The sequence below is a fragment of the Lates calcarifer genome, linkage group LG11, assembly GCF_001640805.2.
Source record: "Lates calcarifer isolate ASB-BC8 linkage group LG11, TLL_Latcal_v3, whole genome shotgun sequence".
NCBI lineage: Eukaryota > Metazoa > Chordata > Actinopteri > Centropomidae > Lates > Lates calcarifer.
In genome coordinates, this window is record NC_066843.1 from 9,593,650 (window position 1) to 9,612,333 (window position 18,684).

At 41.7% G+C, this 18,684-nt stretch overlaps 3 protein-coding genes across 5 annotated transcripts; all 3 read left to right on the forward strand.

Moving 5' to 3' along the window:
- The first annotated feature begins 1,740 nt into the window (after window positions 1-1,740).
- Window positions 1,741-9,328, forward strand: notum1a (notum, palmitoleoyl-protein carboxylesterase a). The gene is made up of 11 exons (XM_018704557.2): window positions 1,741-2,395; window positions 5,374-5,426; window positions 5,545-5,640; window positions 6,016-6,076; window positions 6,162-6,220; window positions 6,308-6,410; window positions 6,509-6,700; window positions 6,842-6,939; window positions 7,083-7,230; window positions 7,333-7,380; window positions 7,501-9,328. Exons 1-11 carry the CDS (start codon window positions 2,067-2,069, stop codon window positions 7,802-7,804), a joined length of 1,491 nt encoding a protein of 496 aa, XP_018560073.1. The 5' UTR covers window positions 1,741-2,066; the 3' UTR covers window positions 7,805-9,328.
- A 1,938-nt stretch (window positions 9,329-11,266) lies between these two features.
- Window positions 11,267-13,921, forward strand: LOC108902641 (myeloid-associated differentiation marker-like protein 2). 2 transcript variants are annotated; one of them, XM_018704578.2, is made up of 2 exons: window positions 11,267-11,694; window positions 12,015-13,921. In XM_018704578.2, exon 2 carries the CDS (start codon window positions 12,158-12,160, stop codon window positions 13,067-13,069), a length of 912 nt encoding a protein of 303 aa, XP_018560094.1. In that variant the 5' UTR covers window positions 11,267-11,694; window positions 12,015-12,157; the 3' UTR covers window positions 13,070-13,921. The 2 variants fall into 2 exon arrangements, with proteins under 2 accessions (XP_018560094.1, XP_018560095.1); XM_018704579.2 differs by having other exon boundaries at window positions 12,018-13,921.
- Window positions 13,922-14,754: 833 nt separating this feature from the next.
- On the forward strand, window positions 14,755-18,562 carry pycr1a (pyrroline-5-carboxylate reductase 1a). Of its 2 annotated transcripts, none has more exons than XM_018704740.2 (8): window positions 14,755-14,892; window positions 15,131-15,202; window positions 15,318-15,388; window positions 15,553-15,732; window positions 16,819-17,040; window positions 17,157-17,249; window positions 17,648-17,811; window positions 18,117-18,562. In XM_018704740.2, the coding sequence occupies exons 2-8, from the start codon at window positions 15,136-15,138 to the stop codon at window positions 18,283-18,285; spliced, it is 966 nt and encodes a 321-aa protein (XP_018560256.1). In that variant the 5' UTR covers window positions 14,755-14,892; window positions 15,131-15,135; the 3' UTR covers window positions 18,286-18,562. The 2 variants fall into 2 exon arrangements, with proteins under 2 accessions (XP_018560256.1, XP_018560257.1); XM_018704741.2 differs by having other exon boundaries at window positions 14,765-14,864.
- Window positions 18,563-18,684: the final 122 nt, after the last annotated feature.

Here is an 18,684-nt window from a genome sequence, read left to right on the forward strand (position 1 = left end):
CAGTAGAGAGCAAACCACTGTGCACCAACAGTAGCAAAGCTAACCAGTGTTCCAAACTCCATCTCCATCCTCATACTGTCATTTCAACACAGAATCCTTCACTTTCTCTTTCTGAATCTGCGCGTTTAGATTCCTCGATCATCTGCAAGCCACTCGCTCGGGTCAGAGGATGTTTCGGCACACACCACCGAGGCATCCCTTCACGGTAGTGAGCGTGTCAGAGGCCAGCGTCCATCTGCGAGTGATTTAAGGGTTACATTTTTGGGGATGACGTGTGATAAAACAGGGAGGTATGGGTCAAAGTGACTAGACTCAAATCTGTGACACAGCCTCTCCTCCTGGGCCCTACCACATGTTTTAATCTACACAAGCATCTGTTTGAAGTTCCCAATGAATACCATCAGTCCTGCTGGTGGTGACTTCATATCCATCTTACCTGGCTCACAACAGTCCGACATCCCGATTAACCACGGGGCTACAGTCAGTGAGAGGGGACATGAAGCAGGCCGAGTTTCTATCAATATTTCCAAACCTTATAATGTGTCGGACTAAATTCAGACTTCCATTTTCCGTTTATAAGGAATAACCGTCATGGTTTTTATTAGACGATTCTTTCAAAAACAACATTGATGTCTAAAGAAACAGCATTAATCAATAAGCTACCTGAGGCTGAGGAAAATCCTCCTAAACTGGTATAGCAGTGGCTTGTTGCTTTCAGAAGCACACATAAACTATAGAACAAAAATGACTAGAACAGAGTGCATATTGGAATTGGATTTGACTTGAATTACAGCATCAGTCTCCTTCACACAGCCAGAATGAGCTCAATCTAAGACAAATCTCACCTCGATGAATAATCACCTTTGTTCCTGTGAGGCCTACACTTTAACTTAAATGCGTCCTCGGAAATGAGAGGTTGTTCGAGGGACGCCTTCCTTCAACCGTAACGAGGCATTCCTGCGTTAAAAAAGCTGGCTCCCCATCAGGATGCTCTGCTTGACTTAAAATATACAGTAGACCAGGAAAGTTTGGAAGAGGCTGAAGTGGGAGGGAGGAGGCGAGACTGAGGGGTGGGAGGGTGTTTGGGGGGGTGGGAGAGAAAGACTGATGGTTTCTTTGATCTTTGGAGGCCCATCTGGATTAAAAAAAAAAAAAAAAAAAAAAAAAAAAAAAAAAAAAAAAAAAGAGTGTCCAAGTCCCTTTTTCTAAAACTTAAGAAAACACAAGTCAATACTGGAAGAAAAAGAGGTATGAATGTTTTAATGTAGGCTGGAGGATGATACTCTCTTATGAATATCATACTTAAATTTACATTAAATATAATAAGTAAAATAAGAATTCTAATAAGTTTTGCTTATTTAACTGGGTAAATCTCTTGAGATGAAAATTTCTTCTCTTGGCCAAACATTGTTGGAACTCTGTGCCAGTTTTGATCATGTTTTGGTGTTTTCTTCCCCCCTCACACTTGATTTTTCAGGCAAGTGTGTAACAATATGCGTATTCTCACTTCATAAATTGGCGCTGGAATGGGAAATGGGCATTTCAAGGCCAATAAAAGCCACCACATCAAATAAAACATCGCGGATCAAAAGAACCAACGCATGGACATTTTTTTTCTCCCCTTCTATAAATTAAAAAAAGGGAGGGGGGGTGGGGGGTAAGCCTGCCACGCTTGATCATGCCCTGAGTCCTGCCCCGCGCTCCTGCGATTGGCTGGACGGACGCACAAGGGGGGAAAGTTTGAATAAAATACAAGAGCATGGCATGAGTGTTGTCGTTCAGGCTTGTGCGCTTGGTCCAGTAGCGTTTGAGTAGCACTGGATAGATGGGCAAACAGTTGTAGGGCGTACTCTTGGAAAAGTTTGTAGCATATCCAGCGAAATCAACGGATGACTGTGACTGATCTGAGAGGACTTTTGATCTTAGTTGACATTAAACCTATGCGTTTCAGGGAGCGGGCGACACGTGTTGTGGCGTCTTATAAACCGTGCGTAGTAGTCGTTTCTTTCTTGACGAGACGAGACATTGCGTTTGGAGGGAAGGACGTCTAACCCCGGGGGGATAAGATGACAGCGATCAGAATGGTTTCATCAGTGCTGCTCCTGGTGCTGATGCAGTCCGGAGCTCTGTGCGCGCGGAGGTTCCGAGGCGGCCGCAACCCGCAACCGCGGCGCGCACCACCTCCTCCCACGTACCGGGCCGACCGGGTCGACACCACGGAGAGCTTCCCTCTGGATTTCACCGCCGTGGAGGAGAACATGGATAACTTCATGACACAGGTCAAGAACCTGGCGCAGTCCCTGTACCCGTGCTCGGCGCAGAAGCTCGACTACGACATGAAGCTGAACCTTTTGGAGAACACGTCAGTCACCTGTAACGACGGAAGTCCCGCGGGGTACGTAGAGTAACATTACAGTGTGATAGATCGTGATCCCTCATGTGACTGGATCACCGACAGGTCAAAGCAGGGTCAGCTGTGCAGCAGTGCACCCTAGGGCTGGAAGGAATTGTTATTTTGCGTAAAGAGTATTTCAGCAGGGCGCACCACGTCCTGCTGGTCGTCCCGTTGCCCGAGGTAACCCACATGTATCTGCCCGGAGGACAGCAGTGCTCGTTTCTGTAAAACCTGTTTGGAGGTTGCGCGCAAAAATATACACGGGCTGTTTTTCTGCAGGTTTTCCAAATTCGTTCAGTGCAAACATTTATATTGTGAAAAGTAAAACAAGAATCTACGAGTTAAACAAATAAATAAACAAATAAATAAAATAAACGGGCAAAGTTTTCAAAACAGAGCAATGTTCCAGGACAGATTCAGGTTCAGACAGCTGCTTTGCGTCAGCGAAGCGTGAAATTTGCGGATAGCCGCATGGCCTATGCTTCATTTCCTTTGCTTCAAATTAGAATGCAGGCTTTACTCTGAAAAAAGTTTCGATTTACGTTTTCAGACCCCCGCCCATCTCTCTCTGTCTTTCTCTCTGATGATTGCACCCAAACTGTTGAACAGTGATTTTACGGCAGTTTAATAGTATTTTTTTTTCTTCTTTTGGCTACCGTAGGTAACTAATTGGGTTTTAAATGGGGACAACAACAATGGATCACTACTTGATCAACATTTGTTTGCAATGACATCCACAGCTGACATTGCTGTTAAGCAGAAATCCATTTGGCAGTAAGAAATCCTGCATGGTTTCTCTGCTAAAGAGGGATAAGCCATGGCACTAAGAGCACATTAACATCAGACAGACCCACTGTCTCCTCTATTGTGTAATACATAAACAATGCTCAGTCATATAGACACTCTGTCATGTTCCATTTGGTAGCAGGGAATCAAATTGTGGATTAAACTAATTCTTAAGTAAATAATACTGATAACTGAGTTATGGCAGGCAGGGATGACTCAGATAAAAGGCAGGTGTACAAGGTGTAATTTTTCATATTCATACAGGCCTTTGCATAATTATCTCTAAGAGCCATGGCCTGAGGACAGTGGATTTCACTTGTCTCAAACTGTCAACATACAAGTTTTGTACCACAATGAAAGAACTGTAATAAAATTGCATGGCCCTGAATTACAAGTAATATAGCCATATTTAAAAGCACTGTTTCATGTGTTTATTGCCATGCTTTACTGTAAACACTGATTGTACCATATCGGGAAGCTTTGATGCCATTGTGCATAGGAGCTCATCTGGGACCAGTTCAGTGATGGCCAGACTTGAGTGAAATGGGTTTTGATATACATGTCTCTTTATGGATTTAGCATCCTGTCTAATTCCTGTTAAACCCCCCAGAGTGCCTGGTAAAGAGAGCCGTCCGTTAGTGCGGTAAAGCTCTTGGCTTTTTAGAGACGCAGTATGAGGACGAGCACAGGGGGACAGTTACTGGCAGATGGCCGTTTCATTCACCACTGTGGCTGTTTCCAGTTGAGATACTAATCCATCAGCTACTAACAGTATTTTCCAGAGGGGTATTGTCACAGTTACAGACAAACAAGCACACAACATAATAATAATTAAAAAAAAAAAAAAAAACCTCATTCACTGGACGGGAAGGTGGAACTGTGTGATTCATCTTCTGGAGTTGCACTTGTTAGAGTGAGTGGGTTGATGCAGCGCCTTTCCCTCTTGGCTTGCTTGCCTTGCCAAACCCGCCTTCACTTTGTTGTTTGGAAGTAGTAAGTAAAGTGTACGGTCCTCAGCCTACATCACTGACTGTGGCTCACAATAATAGTACAAGACACTGACTGCAGCCAAAGTGTGATTCAGTGTCTGAGAAAACAGTCCAGCGCTTCAGCCAAGTCTGTTTTCTTTAAAAATCACTGAAATATTTTTGGCAATCTCTTGAGTGTAGTCACTGGTAAAGTCAGATGAATAATTACTGAATAAAAAATAAATAAATAAAAAACTTTCTCAGCGTCACATTTGGAGCGCCTTGTTGCTGTTGCTTTACACACCAGAAATGTTTAATGAAAAAACTCTGCGGGGATTTTTTTTCCTGATGTTGATATTGACTAAAAATCTGGTTGAAAAATAGATGATGCTTGTCCTGTAGTGTGGGAGAATCAAGATAGCATTGCCCTCTTCTGGGCTGACAACATACAGCATACAGCAAATCTTATATATTCTACCATTCATTAACTTCTTTTCAGTCCAACTGGCACAAAAAATTCACTTTATCTTACCCACAGTGTATTTAAGGGGTATTATCCTGGGCACATATGGGTCCTACACAACAGAAAGAGTGTGTGTGTGTGTGTGCGTGTGTGTGGATGTCTCCAAAAGCCAAAATGAAGTTATGTTATTCCTCTTATCAAATCTTAACTGTAGAACAATGCAGAGGAGTGATGAGCTCAGAGCCAAGAGATCATGATGGTACATTACCTATTCTTGCTACATTAAACACAAGGAATACCATCTACTGGCATTTACAGTACAAACAGGATGGGGGACAGGATGGTGTCTATCTCCTGCCTGATCACTAGAACAGTTTCCTAAATGCAGAATATACACACAACCTCATTGTTCTCCACCGTGTACCCACTGAATTATTGTTGACGGCATTGCGTTTTTTTCTCTCACCTTTTTGAGATAGCAATCAACAACAGGACATCCTTGTTTAGGTGAAAATGATGAAGTCATGTATGTTTTTGTTTCACGCCAAGATACCATCACTGATGGTAGAAAGAGGGAGGGTATTACGTTTCAGTGTTTATCTCATCTTTCTCTCCCTGAATAAGAAAATAAACTAATCAATATTGTGGACTGTGGCTGTATCTCTGTTATTTAGATATATTGTTATGTTATTGTTCTTACATGTGTTTAATTCACACTCCAAATACATTGTGTTGATTTTACATTGTTTGGTCTTTTACAGGTACTACCTGAAAGAATCGAGAGGCAGCAGACGGTGGTTGATATTCTTAGAGGGTCAGTATTGAGAACTAATTTCATTTAGTCTCATTCCCAAGTTAAGACTAATGAATAACTGTAGACAAGTTGTGTGAGAAATGATCTATGTTGTCTTTTTCTCTGTATTTATGTTCAGGTGGCTGGTACTGCTTCAACAAGGAGAACTGTGATAGCCGATATGAGACCATGAGGAGATTGATGAGCTCTTCCAAGTGGCCCCAGACTAAAACAGGTCAGCCTCAGCAAGTGTGAATAGTTCGCTACGCTCCCGTCCGCACCACTGTTACTGCACCTGTTCCCTGTAGCAAATCCTGACCCCCCTCACATGGTGAAAAAATTGCACCCTGATCCCACTGTAATGTCTCAGTAATTAAAAGGATCGGATGTATCTCTGCTCATCTGCAGTATTACCCGGTCACATAGCTGCGGTGTGGGGCTACCTGGCACCCACTACTGTAGGAACAGAGACGCCTCTCTCTCTCTCTCTCTCTCTCTCTCTCATTGCACTGTAATAACTGTAATCCACATGGTAATGATGATGAGGAAGAAGAGGATGTGTCTGGGAGTGCCAGGACGGCTAATCATACATGTCGATCTGTCTCTGTAGGCACGGGGATCCTGTCTCCGCTGCCTGAGGAAAACCCTCACTGGTGGAATGCCAACATGGTGTAAGTTGACTCGAGTTTGTGCATTTTATTGAGGCTCAATTTTTAATCACCCGGTGATAACTTTAACTTTACTTTGGTTGTGCAGGTTCATCCCATACTGCTCCAGCGACGTGTGGAGTGGCGCTACAGCCAAAACGGAGCAAAGTAAGACATGAATGAAAGATCAAAATCATAACTATTCTGAGTGCTGAGAGCTATTTTACAGTTCCACTCCCTCTGTCTTGTGTGTAGATGGCTATGCCTTCATGGGCTCACTGATTATTCAGGAAGTTGTGAAGGACCTGCTGAACAAAGGTCTGGACAACGCCAAGGTCCTCCTATTAGCAGGAAGCAGGTATGTTCACATGTCAGTATGGGAATTCAAAATCCTCTACATTTCATTCCTATTCCTGTATAGGTACCAGTATGAAAATATCATATTTCTGTGTGCAGTGCCGGTGGTACTGGGGTCCTGCTGAATGTGGACCGCGTGGCAGAGCTACTAGAGGGACTGGGACACACTGGAATACAAGTGCGAGGTCTGTCTGATTCTGGCTGGTTCCTGGACAACAAGCAGTACCACTGCACAGACTGTGTGGACACTGTCAGCTGTGCTCCAACTGAGACCATCAAGAGAGGCATCAAGTAAGGGACCCAATGAGTATTATTGTAAAATGTTTTAAGTCAAGATTTTGTGAGATGGTAGTAGTAGTTTTTTAGTCAGCTGATGAGATCATCAGGTCGCTGGTATAGACATCATGTACTTTTTTTTACCTGCCCTGTCAGGTACTGGGGAGGAGTAGTGCCAGAGAGGTGCAGGCAGACCCATCAAGGGGAAGAGTGGAACTGTTTCTTTGGATACAGAGTATTCCCATCAATAAAAAGTGAGTTTGGAGTCTCATTCGGTAAAATGTACAACATATCTGTACAAGTCCAAATAATCTGAGTGTCACATGTCTATGTTAATATACTATAATATACTCGACGGAGCATCATCTCATATTAATCTTCCATTTGCTCTGTGTAGGCCCCGTGTTTGTGGTCCAGTGGCTCTTTGATGAGGCCCAGTTGACAGTGGACAACATCCAGCTAACAGGCCAGCCTGTGCAGGAAGGCCAGTGGCGCTACATCCAAAATCTGGGCATAGAGCTCAGGAACACACTCAAAGATGTCCCGTAAGTTTAGTTTAGTAGTTAAGTCTGTGTTTTTAGAAGATAATTTGAGCAGGATTACCGTGTGGATTCAAATTAATTTGTGTTTTTTTTCTCTATTTTCAGGGCTATGTTTGCTCCAGCCTGCCTATCTCATGAAGTTATCACCAGAAAGTAAGTATGATTCAATTTTCACACGTCCCTCTCCAGTGTATAATTGTCAAGGGACATGAAACTCTGCACTTAGGATGTTCTACCCATGAGCTGACAGCACCCCCTTGTGTTGTATTCTAGTTACTGGATTGATGTGCAGGTCAAGGGCACTTCCTTGCCCCGAGCGCTGCACTGCTGGGACCGGAGCCTCCACGACAACAGGAACAACAAAGCTCCGCCCAAGGGCTGTCCAGTACATTTGATTGACAGTTGCCCATGGCCACACTGCAACCCCACCTGCCCAACCATCCGAGACCAGTTCACGGGGCAAGAAATGAACGTCATCCAGTTCCTCATGCACATGGGCTTCGACGTGCAGAAGATGGCCCAGCAGCAGGGCATGGACCCCAGCAAGCTACTGGGCATGCTCAGCAGCGGCAGCTAAAGGGACACACATATGCTCAGTATCTCCAAGCTAAGCCCAAGCAGGGTTGTCTGGTCTTCTCTGACCAGTCTCCCACGCCTGATACCTCCAAGTACCCATCCACCTTCACAACCCATTCTACCTATGGTCTATTCCCCTCTGACCTCCTGTTTACGTTAGTCCAAACCTCAGTCATACAAAGGGGCTTAGATTTTGTCCCACAATCCCTTTCTTCACAGTACTGGTTGACAGGTAAAGGGGCAACATGCCACCACGACAAGGCACAACTCTCTGCTACTCTCCATTTAAATTATCTTTTGCTTTGTAAAAGAAAAAAATATCACGAATGTAATCCAGTTTTAAGGATACTCATTGATGGTTTCTTTTTTATATTATTTTCATCCTTCCATATAGATTATATTTAGTCATTGCTAAAAAAAAAACACGACAATGACTTAAGGATGCTGTCTTTGTTAAGTAGTCACTACAGAGTATATAAGGATATAACTTTGTTCACACAGTTTTATAGTTGGGTTCTACAAACATCACAAAACAGGGACGTATGATGAGTTGAAAAAAGCACTGGATCAGGAAGAAAATTTTGTATTTACCTCTAAAGCAATGGCAAGACTTACAGAGAGAGACAAGTGACACTAATATTCCTAATAATCAACTTAACACACTCTTATTGGATATTATTTCTAGCTAATGAAAGTAATCAAAAAAAAAAAATAGTATGAGAAAAGACAGAGAATGCTCCACACTTTAAATTATTGTTGTGATTATCACGGGATAACAGAAAAGGTCCCTCTCATTCTTGACAGTGTTGGAATCTATGTGGCTTGACAGCTGCGAAAATGCCTCGATGTCCGGTTCTTTCAGTCGTCAAGTTCTGAAACTGATAGTGGTGCTAAAGTCGACCTGGAAACACTTCTCAAGGTCTATTGGTATCTACCCACACACCACAGTGCCATTACATCTAGTCTATACCTCTTTTTCACAGGCCACATCATCACAAGAAGACTGTTTGAACCCGATCGAAGGGTACACATTCATGTTAGGTCACCTCAGTAGTTTGGCAGTCCTCAAGTCAATGCAATGAACATTTAAAGGGAGACAAATATTGTGTATTGTATATTTTTTTGAGTATTTGTATAGGTTCTTTCAAGTGTTCATTATTGCAACTCCCTTCTTATATTTCATAATAGAGATCACTTTTTAATATAATGACAATGTTGTATGTAATGATGTCTTTATAAATGATGTTTTTAAAGGACCTCTATTTCGCATTACACCAGAGAAGGAAAGGTATTACTAATTGTAATTTTATTCTGTAACATATTTTTTAACAGAAAAAAACTCAAGCTACATTGGTAATTTACATATTTATTTTGTTATGTAAATCATATTTATAAGTGCTATTTTCACAGAGAAGTGATTCTTTGTAAATTGTAAATACATTGCTGGTTTCTCTCTTTGTGTTGATTGCATGTCTTTGTATCAGACCTTAAAGAGAATACATACATACATATACTACAAGGTAAATATTACTGTGCAGTCTTGTTATTATTGTTATGATGGCACTTATTACTATTATTGCTCTCATTAGCAGCAGTAGTGGTAGTATAGCAGTACTATTTTCACAATTCTCATTCCCATTTTATAACCACAGTGTCCTTCAGCAGGAGGTAAGGTCAACAGTTCCCTCAGGCTCCAAACTCAGTTTGTCACTATTTTGACATATCTGATAATACATATGAGGCTTAGTGTGCACATAGTGACAGTCAAAGAATTTTCAACACCTTATATTTTAGCAGTTTCTGTTAAAAATCTTAATCAATGCAGTCAATCCCCTAAAATAAGAAAATATCTCAGAATAGTTAAAGTGAATTGAAAAATTTCTGACTTTTCATTTGATTGAAAATGACCCATGACTAATAGGGAATGACCTGATGAAATGATAATCTCAAAATTAAAACAACCCGTCTACAATATATTTTTGCAGCACCAAAGGTCATACGTACATTCACGAGCTAAGGCAAGTCCTCTCTGCACTGTTTAAATGGTCACTTTCTTATGCTGTGACCCTTATTCAGCCTTGTTTATGATAAACTGACTGCAGTTATTTATCCAATGCGCTTGAGCAGTTTGTATTTCAATCACCCATTCACATGTACACTCACACATCAATGGCCTATCTATCTGAACCAATTCAGGGTCAGGAAAGGCCAGATATTGAACCACTAATTCTGTGATTAGTGCACAATCTGGTCTACCTGCTAAACCACAGCCAAATCTGTGTACCGTCAGGCAATTTAATAATGAGTTTCTTGTATTGAACAGGGACTGAGATCTTATATCCAGAAAACCAACATTAAAGCAATATTGGGGCTAATTCACAGCTAGAGCACTGGATCGTTAAAAGAGTACACCACCAATTTAGCACTGCACTCATTTAACATTGTCAGACTATATATCGACTTTATTATTCCATGACTTCTTCTTCCCTGTCAAAATCTGGCACATACATTACCCACAAGGCAACTTGACCCCTGACTGCTTGGGGCTAATGTACCCTCTAGGAACTAGCCTCAAGCAGAGATGGAGAGCAGGCCACAGAGGTCTAGTGAGCTCCTTTCTTTCTAACACCACACCCCTAGATTTTTTTCATCTTCAAACTTCAGGTCCGTAGCTACAAAGGACTTTATACAACTATTTTCTTCTATGGAGTACACCCAAAGATGGGTAAACAGAATTTGATGAGTAAAACTGTCAGAGTACCTATTACATATTACATAACATACAGACAGTGCCTGATTGTAATCATAATTAAACGCTATCTACAACAGCCCAATTAAACTATCTAATTAGTAAGAGTAATCAGTAGTGAATCTCCAAAAAAATACAACGCTAGAAACATTTCTTATTTCACTTACCTCTTCCATTTTTCTGTATATTTTTTCATAATGGTTTTTACAATAATACATTGCATGGGATTTAAAAATGCATCGTTCTCTGACTTGTGCACCATTTGACACGACTTAAAAAACTTTTTTAGTTGGTGGTTTTCTGTAAGAATCACCTTGCACACTGTAAATCAAACATTACTGCAAACTAATATCACAGGTTAAAGTATTTTAAGAAACTGCTAATCCATTTCCACTTCCCTCTCACATGCTTAGCTCAAATCTGTCATCACATGTGTATAATCATCCTTCTGGACCTGTATGTAATTTCTGTCTCTAATGGGAGTCTTAGCCTCCCTCCCTGTCATTACACTGTGTATAAATGCCAGTTTCTTACTGAGGGAGCTCTGACTCAGCCTCTCTGGGTGCACCCTAGAAATACGACTCCCATGCTGCCTGCCACATGTAGCCTCCCACCCCTCTGTGGAATATAGACCCCCTATTTATAGACCTGGCGAGGCCTGTAACCCTGGGCTCGGCACAAACTTTCATTTAAACAGCCACCCCTAGCAATCTGCCGAGTGCACGCTGACACACACACACAGACACATGCAGGACACATAGGAGGGAGAGGGTGTGTGTTTGTGTGAGCAAGAAGAAGTGGGAGATCAAATCCAACAGGCAAAAGCAGACAGAAACAGCCAGACAAAGAGCAAGACACAGCGCCAACAGTTTGAGTAATTTTTACAGGCAGTTCAGGGCCCACAGTGAAGAAACTGCAAGGACCGAATCATGGAGTAATGGGACTTGACTGACAGGACAACAAAGTGGTCCACCTGTTTGCCACTGAGGGCTATTGTCGGAAGATTGATCTCTGAATGTGACTTACAGAAGAAAGCTTTTCGGACGCTTCACTTTGAACTTTTGATACACTGGACAGCTTGGTGATTGAAGAGCAAGCAAGTGGAAACCCAAGATTTCTGAGGACGTACACTACAGCCTTAAGTAAGACCAGGATCATACATTCATTCTCTAAAATATTTAAAAAACACTACAAAAAGGACAGATACCACTGTTATAGAATTTATAGAAAATGTATGCTATATGTATAGTTGTGCAGCCAAGTTGTGACATTAGCTTATAACAGCTTGTCAATCAAAAAGATATTTTTTTCTAAGATGTAACTAAATGTCCTTTACGATTACAAACTACTGAACAAACATCTACATAATAGTATATAAATGTAACATAAGCACAGAGCTGTAATTACAAAGCAAGTTCAGGGAAAAATTACAGACATTTGTAATTAAGGACTCTTCCTACAGCAGTGGGCGCCAGGCAACCAAGGAAAGGGTGAGGTCCGTGACGAGGGAGAGAAAGAAGTAGGCCACAAGGACGCCAAGGCGGAGAACGGGACGTCGAGAATCTCACCAAGAAAAACAGCTGTTTCTGGGAAAGAACACACACCATGGATCCTCATGGAGGACACTACCTCAACAAAGATGCTGTGTTGTCGCCTTTAGGTGCAGCCCGAATGTGCCAGCTGTTACTTGGCTGCACCATAATGGCCCTTGTGTCCCACAGTGCAGGCTACAGTGCCACCTACGGAACCTTCTGCATGTTTGTGTGGTGCTTCTGCTTTGCCGTGACGCTGGTCGTCTTCACGTTGGACATTACGCGGCTTTACACGTGCATGCCCATTTCCTGGGATAACTTCACCGTGGCCTTTGCCATGCTGGCGACCCTCATGTACATCACCGCCTCTGTGGTCTACCCCGTTTACTTCCTCCAGACGGAGTGCCCCGATGATAGCTGTGAGGTCCAAATGTACCGTATTGCTGTCACCGTCTGCTCCTGCGTCTGCTGTTTCCCTTACGGAACTGAGGTGTTCCTAACTCGAGCCAAACCGGGGGCTGTGGTGGGTTATATGGCCACTGTGTCTGGTCTACTCAAGGTGGTCCAGGGTTTTGTGGCCTGCATCATTTTTGGGGCCCTGGCCAATGACAGTGAGTACAACCTCTACATTGCTACCCAGTACTGTGTAGTGGTGTACAGCCTCTGCTTCTCTGTGACCGTCATCGTGGTCATACTGACAGTTTCTGGAAGGACCTCTGCCCTGCGGTTCCCCTTTGACCGGTTTGTAGTTGTCTACACCTTCTTTGCTGTGATCCTCTACCTCAGTACTGCACTGATCTGGCCCATCTTCAGCTTTGATAAGAAATACGGCACCACTACTCGTCCTGAAGACTGCCCACGTGGAGAATGTCCCTGGGACAGTAAGCTGGTGGTGGCAGTGTTCACCAATGTCAACCTAATCTTATATTTTATTGATCTGGTTTACTCCCAGAGGATTCGCTTCGTCTCCAGTTCTGCTGTCTGAAAACTGTTACCCCCTCAGGGCTATTGAGCCTCAGACACTAATGAAGAAGGTTTGAGCATTCAAAATGCCCTCCACAGTCAGGTCTCTGTGAAGGACTCATTCCCTTGAATCCATGAATTTATGGTGTTATGTATGTCTAACAATTTTTACTATCAGTATTCAGTATTATTTTCGTATTAAGCCTCTCTGCTAGGTAGCAAAACTGACAGTATTACCCATGATACAGCTACAAAACTTGAAAAAAGGCTTTTCTCCAGTTCTACAGTGACCTACCGGGAAGAGAATGCCAGGTGCACTATTGAGCTGATTTCAGCAGCTTTGTCCACAGAGGACTCTGGGATAAAAAAAAAAAAAAAGTCCATCTCAGCACCAAATACATCCCTCCTCTCCAAGTGCCTTTGGTCGTCTCAAACAAGACGGACCAATACGAGTGTGTGATAATGTTTAGACTATCAGAGCAGTGCCATGTCAGATAGACACCCTCAGTCTTACAAAGACTTTAGCCATTTACTTAATTGTATTTAAATGCTAAATAGGATGAAAATATGCATAGTATATGTTATATTTACAGTATGCACTGAATGTAGCTTCTGGTTTTGACTTTATAGCCATTTTGGTGTGTTGTAATCATATTCCTCAAATATGTAAGGTCACATGTTCTCGCTTATTAGGCCTCTCCTGCTAATCGCTGAATGTTAAATGTATCTGATACATGAACGTTTTTTTGAAGGCAAAATTTTGACAACAGTATCAATTTTATTATTTTGGATAAGGACAATCATGCAGTGTGGTACTTCTTTTGCTATGTTTCTGATATGTTCCATGTTTATTAAAATATCAAGTCCTAAGTTTTGTTGGTCTTCTTCTTTGCTCTACACGAAGAAGGTCTTAAAGGGAATGTAAACCTTTACTTTCAACTTTCAGAAGACAGAAGACCCTCATGTTAGACAATGAGAAACCAGAAATCTCCTTTGTGAATTGGCTTGGTTTTTAAACCAAAATTTAAAAGGGTTATGCTGATTGTTGAAAAATGAATACATGTGGTTCATAGCATGATTAAATTAAATTAACACCAAATTCCAATAATTTATTTTGTCCTAGAGTAATTTATAAATCTATTAAAGCTGCACGGTGTTGTGAAAACAATTTTTTTCCTGAAAACTCTTTTTTTTTTTGTTTTTTTGTTTTGAGGGCTGGATGAGGGAAGCCATATTACTGAGGCTCCATACCAAACACGCAACTTTTTCAAACCTTTATCAAAGCTTTACACCCACACGAATGAATACTTTAACAGCTTAGGCTCAATGTCAGGTGCACGAGACTGACATGAATGAAAAAGATAAAGAAATAGGGAGCACTGAAGAAAAAAACATAGGCTACTTACCTCTGGCTGTTAACTAGGCTATACGTTGCCTCCCACTAGCTTTCTAGGTCAGGATAACAAGTCGGTCTCCATTCTTAGTTTACTGTCGTTTCCATGCCTTTTAAGCTTTCCACCAGCAGATGATAGTAAAGCGCTGCCATCCTGACCAACTTTTCTACCCCGCGGCATTACCTGATGCAACTGGCTTCTCAGCTTTACAGAGCCCAGCCCACACTTATCGCTTTAACCGCGGTGATTGGTCAAACGCGTTGCGTGTTGGCTAAACATGCAAATTCATTGGCTTTCTCGCTTGTCAGTCAAATTTCTCTCCACCGATGCTGTAAGGTACAGCGCGAGACAGAACAGCCACGTTAACTGTGTTGTAATTTCAGGTGTTTCTGTCGGGCGGTCGCTGAATTGGTTGGACAGCAGGTGCACTTCGTGATTTTTCTGTATTTTAGTAAGTTTATTTCTCTACAAAAATGTTTACTGTCATTAATATGGCTGCTGCCACCGTGTGTTCAGAAATATCACTTCGTTTAATAAGGAAGTTAGAGTTTGTTTACTACCGTAGCACAAGATACACAGAGCTACAAGCTTCACGTCGGTTGTTAGACTTAGCAAACCGTGTATCTTTGATGAGATGAAATGCATTCATCGCTGCTAAAGTTTGTGTTTTCAACTTTACACACGCACAGGTAGAATGAGTGTGGGCTTCATAGGAGCGGGCCAGGTGGCCTACGCTCTGGCGAGAGGCTTCACAGCTGCAGGTGAGTTTTGAATCATGCTTTTCTGCATATGTATTATTCAGATTTGACGCGGTGTTGATGTCTGTTGATTGCAATCAGACACTGAAATGATTTCTGGACATTTTTCTCGTTCAAGGCGTGATTGCCGCCCACAGAATCACAGCTAGTTCCCCAGACACTGATCTCCCAACAGTACAGGGACTGCGGGTGGGTAATCTATTAGGGATGTATGTTAATGATGTCTGTTACATAAGTAACTCTCTTTAATTCAGTATAAATTTATTTGTTCATGCTTTTGGTGATCATCACAGAACAAATTCACATGTATACTTATGTCCAATGAAATACCAAAAGACATGTTATTTGTGCAGAAATTGGGTGTGAATTTCACCACCAGCAACAAAGAGGCAGTGAGCAGATGTGATGTGCTCTTCCTGGCTGTGAAGCCCCACATCATTCCTTTTGTACTGGATGAGATTGGATCAGACATTGAAGATCGCCACCTGATTGTGTCCTGTGCGGCAGGTGTCACCATCAGCTCCATAGAGAAGGCAAGTCATGTCATTGTTAATATCAGAGCTGAGAAAATTGACATGCTCAAATATCTTTTTATCACTCTATCCTTAATCATTGGACATTATAAGACAGTTAGTGCATGCACAAGATTTAACCTGAAGGTAAGTAAGGGTGAGTAATGTGGATATGATGCCCAGATGCCTTTAAGACCAGCAAAACACATGATTTAAATAACATTATGATAATTGAAAACCTTGATGATTTCCAGTTTCACATTAACATCACATTGATATGTATCTCCCAGATCTAGATGATGGATAATGTTGGTAAAATTCATGTTTTTATTAAATAAGTCCAGCCTCTTGGCTATTAGGAACACACTGCTACACAATACTCTCTCTGTATTTTTATGGTCTGATCTCAGCAGACCCTCCGGCAGAATAGTCATATGTCATAACATGACATTGGCTAGCTGCATGCACTTGAACCACCCATGCATTTTCTTTTATTAAAAGCCAAAATATAAAGTTATATTGTTTAATCTTAAATGTTATATTGTATTTTGAAAGCAGCATCAACTGATAGTATATTTGATATATGAATTTTAATGCATGTTTGCTTATTTGAATTTATTTTTCAAGTCCATCTTAAAACAATACTCACATGCCCCTATGTTCAGTACAGTTTTTGCCTGCTTTAATCAATCCTCCTGTTCATACTGGCCATTAAAAGATCCCTTGCAATTGTGCCTCCAGTGTAAGAGATGGGGGACAGAATCCACAGTCATTGCTTCATGCAAAAATGTTTCCCAAAGTTTATCTAAGTTAATATGAGCCTTCAGCAGTCTGTGTTAGTCAAATCAAGTCAGTATCTTGCAAAGTTACCATCTTTATAGTGCAAATTTAATTCTTTGTGTTACTATTCAGCTGCAAAAAAACACACACATGGGGGAACACAAAGAGGGAATTCTTGGCATGTGATTATAGTTTTAAGACTGGCTTGAAACATTTGGAATTTATCCTTTTAAGGTTTTGAATGCAAGTAGGCCCAGTTTTGTCAGTTCTTGTTTATTCAGTTTGTTTATTCAGTCCATGAAATAGTGCATTGCTACCCCCTTACAGAAGCTGCAGCAGTACCGCGCTGCTCCAAAAGTGATGCGCTGCATGACCAACACTCCAGTGGTGGTGCGTGAGGGGGCCACTGTGTATGCGACAGGAACCCATGCAGAGGTGGAGGATGGAAAGCTTCTGGAGCAGCTGATGGCCAGTGTAGGATACTGCATTGAGGTGGAAGAGGACCAAATCGATGCTGTTACTGGCCTCAGCGGCAGTGGCCCGGCTTACGTGAGTTAATTGTATAATATCCAGTGTGTTTTGGATATACTGTCTTCCCTGTAGCAGTTGTGAAAAATTAGCCTTTTGGATTGTTTTCCCTCATTTTGATGATTGTGGCCTTGCAGGCTTTCACAGCGGTAGATGCTCTTGCTGATGGTGGAGTGAAAATGGGCCTACCCAGGAGACTGGCTGTACGCCTTGGAGCGCAAGCCCTGCTGGTATGGCCATAATCTTTTAAACAAATATTACATGTGTGCGTTTTCTGGCTTTGCTCTGATGATTGTTTTTTGGTTTTCAATTGTATTGTTTTACTGTTGGTCCTGGTGGTTCAAATGTAATCTATTTTATTTTCATGCAGGATATTTTACAAAGAAATGCAGACCAAAATTAGTCACTCTCAACTCACTCGGGCACATTTTAATTCTAATGTTGATTAATGTGCTCTGTCACTGAAAAATAAATACATTCTAATACTGTTCTGCCAGATGTGAACTGCAGCCTTGGTTTGTTCATGACACAGTCTGAATAAACCATATCTGGGAAAAAACACTGTTGTTTATGACATAATCAGTGCTGTGTTGGACTGATGTGGGTCTCCCTTTGTATTTCCTCAAAGGGGGCAGCTCGCATGCTGTTGGACTCAGAGCAGCACCCTGGCCAGCTCAAGGACAATGTGTGTTCACCAGGGGGCGCCACCATCCACGCCCTACATGTTATGGAGAGTGGTGGTTTCCGCAGCCTCCTTATTAATGCTGTGGAGGCCTCCTGTGTGAGGACTAGGTAGGTTGATAAGAAAAAAATGTGAGACAAACAAACTAACAAATCATATTCCCTGTCATAGAGATGCACAAGAAATGCTTTTAAGTTAATTGTCATGCATAAGTAGCCAAAGGGTGATCTTTGAAGTTCATAATTCAGGCAGTAGATGGAGCCATGTGCAAATAATTTTAATGATGCCCTTCTTTAAGTTGCTAATTACCTAGTGATGAGATTATTATTACGCTACTACACTATGTTCTGCTAAATATGTATGTTGCATGCTACTATGTAAAAATGTCTCTGTGTCCTTGCCCTTATCTAAAAAGGGAACTTCAGTTTTTGGCTGACCAAGAGAAGATCTCCCCAGCTGCCATAAAGAAAACAACTCTGGACAAAGTGCTGCAGCAGCCGGGTGTGACTGCAGAAGCTGTTGGAGTCAGATCCCATGGGATCAGTATCTTCAATACCAATAACCCCAGGACCAAGAAGAACTGATTTTTTTCTTTCTTTTGTCAGGCAGAGAAACTGCATGCTTTAATGCGACTTGTCACATCACTGTTGATGCAGTATTTGTGGTCAATAAACCACAACTGGCAGATGATTGTTGAAACATAAGATAACCTTGTGGATTGCTTTCTTGAAGGAAAAAACAATCTACCTGACATTATGTAAAAGTGTATGAGCAATATTTTTGTAATGAAATGTCCCTCCTTTGTAATGTTTAATATTGTTCCCTCCCCATTTAAAGTTTGATTCCTCTGCTATCACATCACTTCCGCCCCTTGGTCAGTTACTGGACTTTGAGATACAATAATAATTTCAGTATCTGTGGTTGATACAGCTTTCTAAATCTTATTTCTCGTGGACCTTTCCTATGGTAGTTGGAAAAGTTTA

Excerpts from the sequence above, each read along its gene's own strand:
- pycr1a (XM_018704740.2), top strand. The coding sequence starts at position 15,136 with ATGAGTGTGGGCTTCATAGGAGCGGGCCAGGTGGCCTACGCTCTGGCG. Across the intron at positions 15,389-15,552 it reads CAACAGTACAGGGACTGCGG|AAATTGGGTGTGAATTTCAC; the intron begins GTGGGTAATCTA and ends TTATTTGTGCAG. Across the intron at positions 17,041-17,156 it reads GCGGCAGTGGCCCGGCTTAC|GCTTTCACAGCGGTAGATGC; the intron begins GTGAGTTAATTG and ends GTGGCCTTGCAG.
- notum1a (XM_018704557.2), top strand. The coding sequence starts at position 2,067 with ATGACAGCGATCAGAATGGTTTCATCAGTGCTGCTCCTGGTGCTGATG. Across the intron at positions 6,411-6,508 it reads CTCCTATTAGCAGGAAGCAG|TGCCGGTGGTACTGGGGTCC; the intron begins GTATGTTCACAT and ends TTCTGTGTGCAG. Across the intron at positions 7,381-7,500 it reads CATGAAGTTATCACCAGAAA|TTACTGGATTGATGTGCAGG; the intron begins GTAAGTATGATT and ends GTTGTATTCTAG.
- LOC108902641 (XM_018704578.2), top strand. The coding sequence starts at position 12,158 with ATGGATCCTCATGGAGGACACTACCTCAACAAAGATGCTGTGTTGTCG.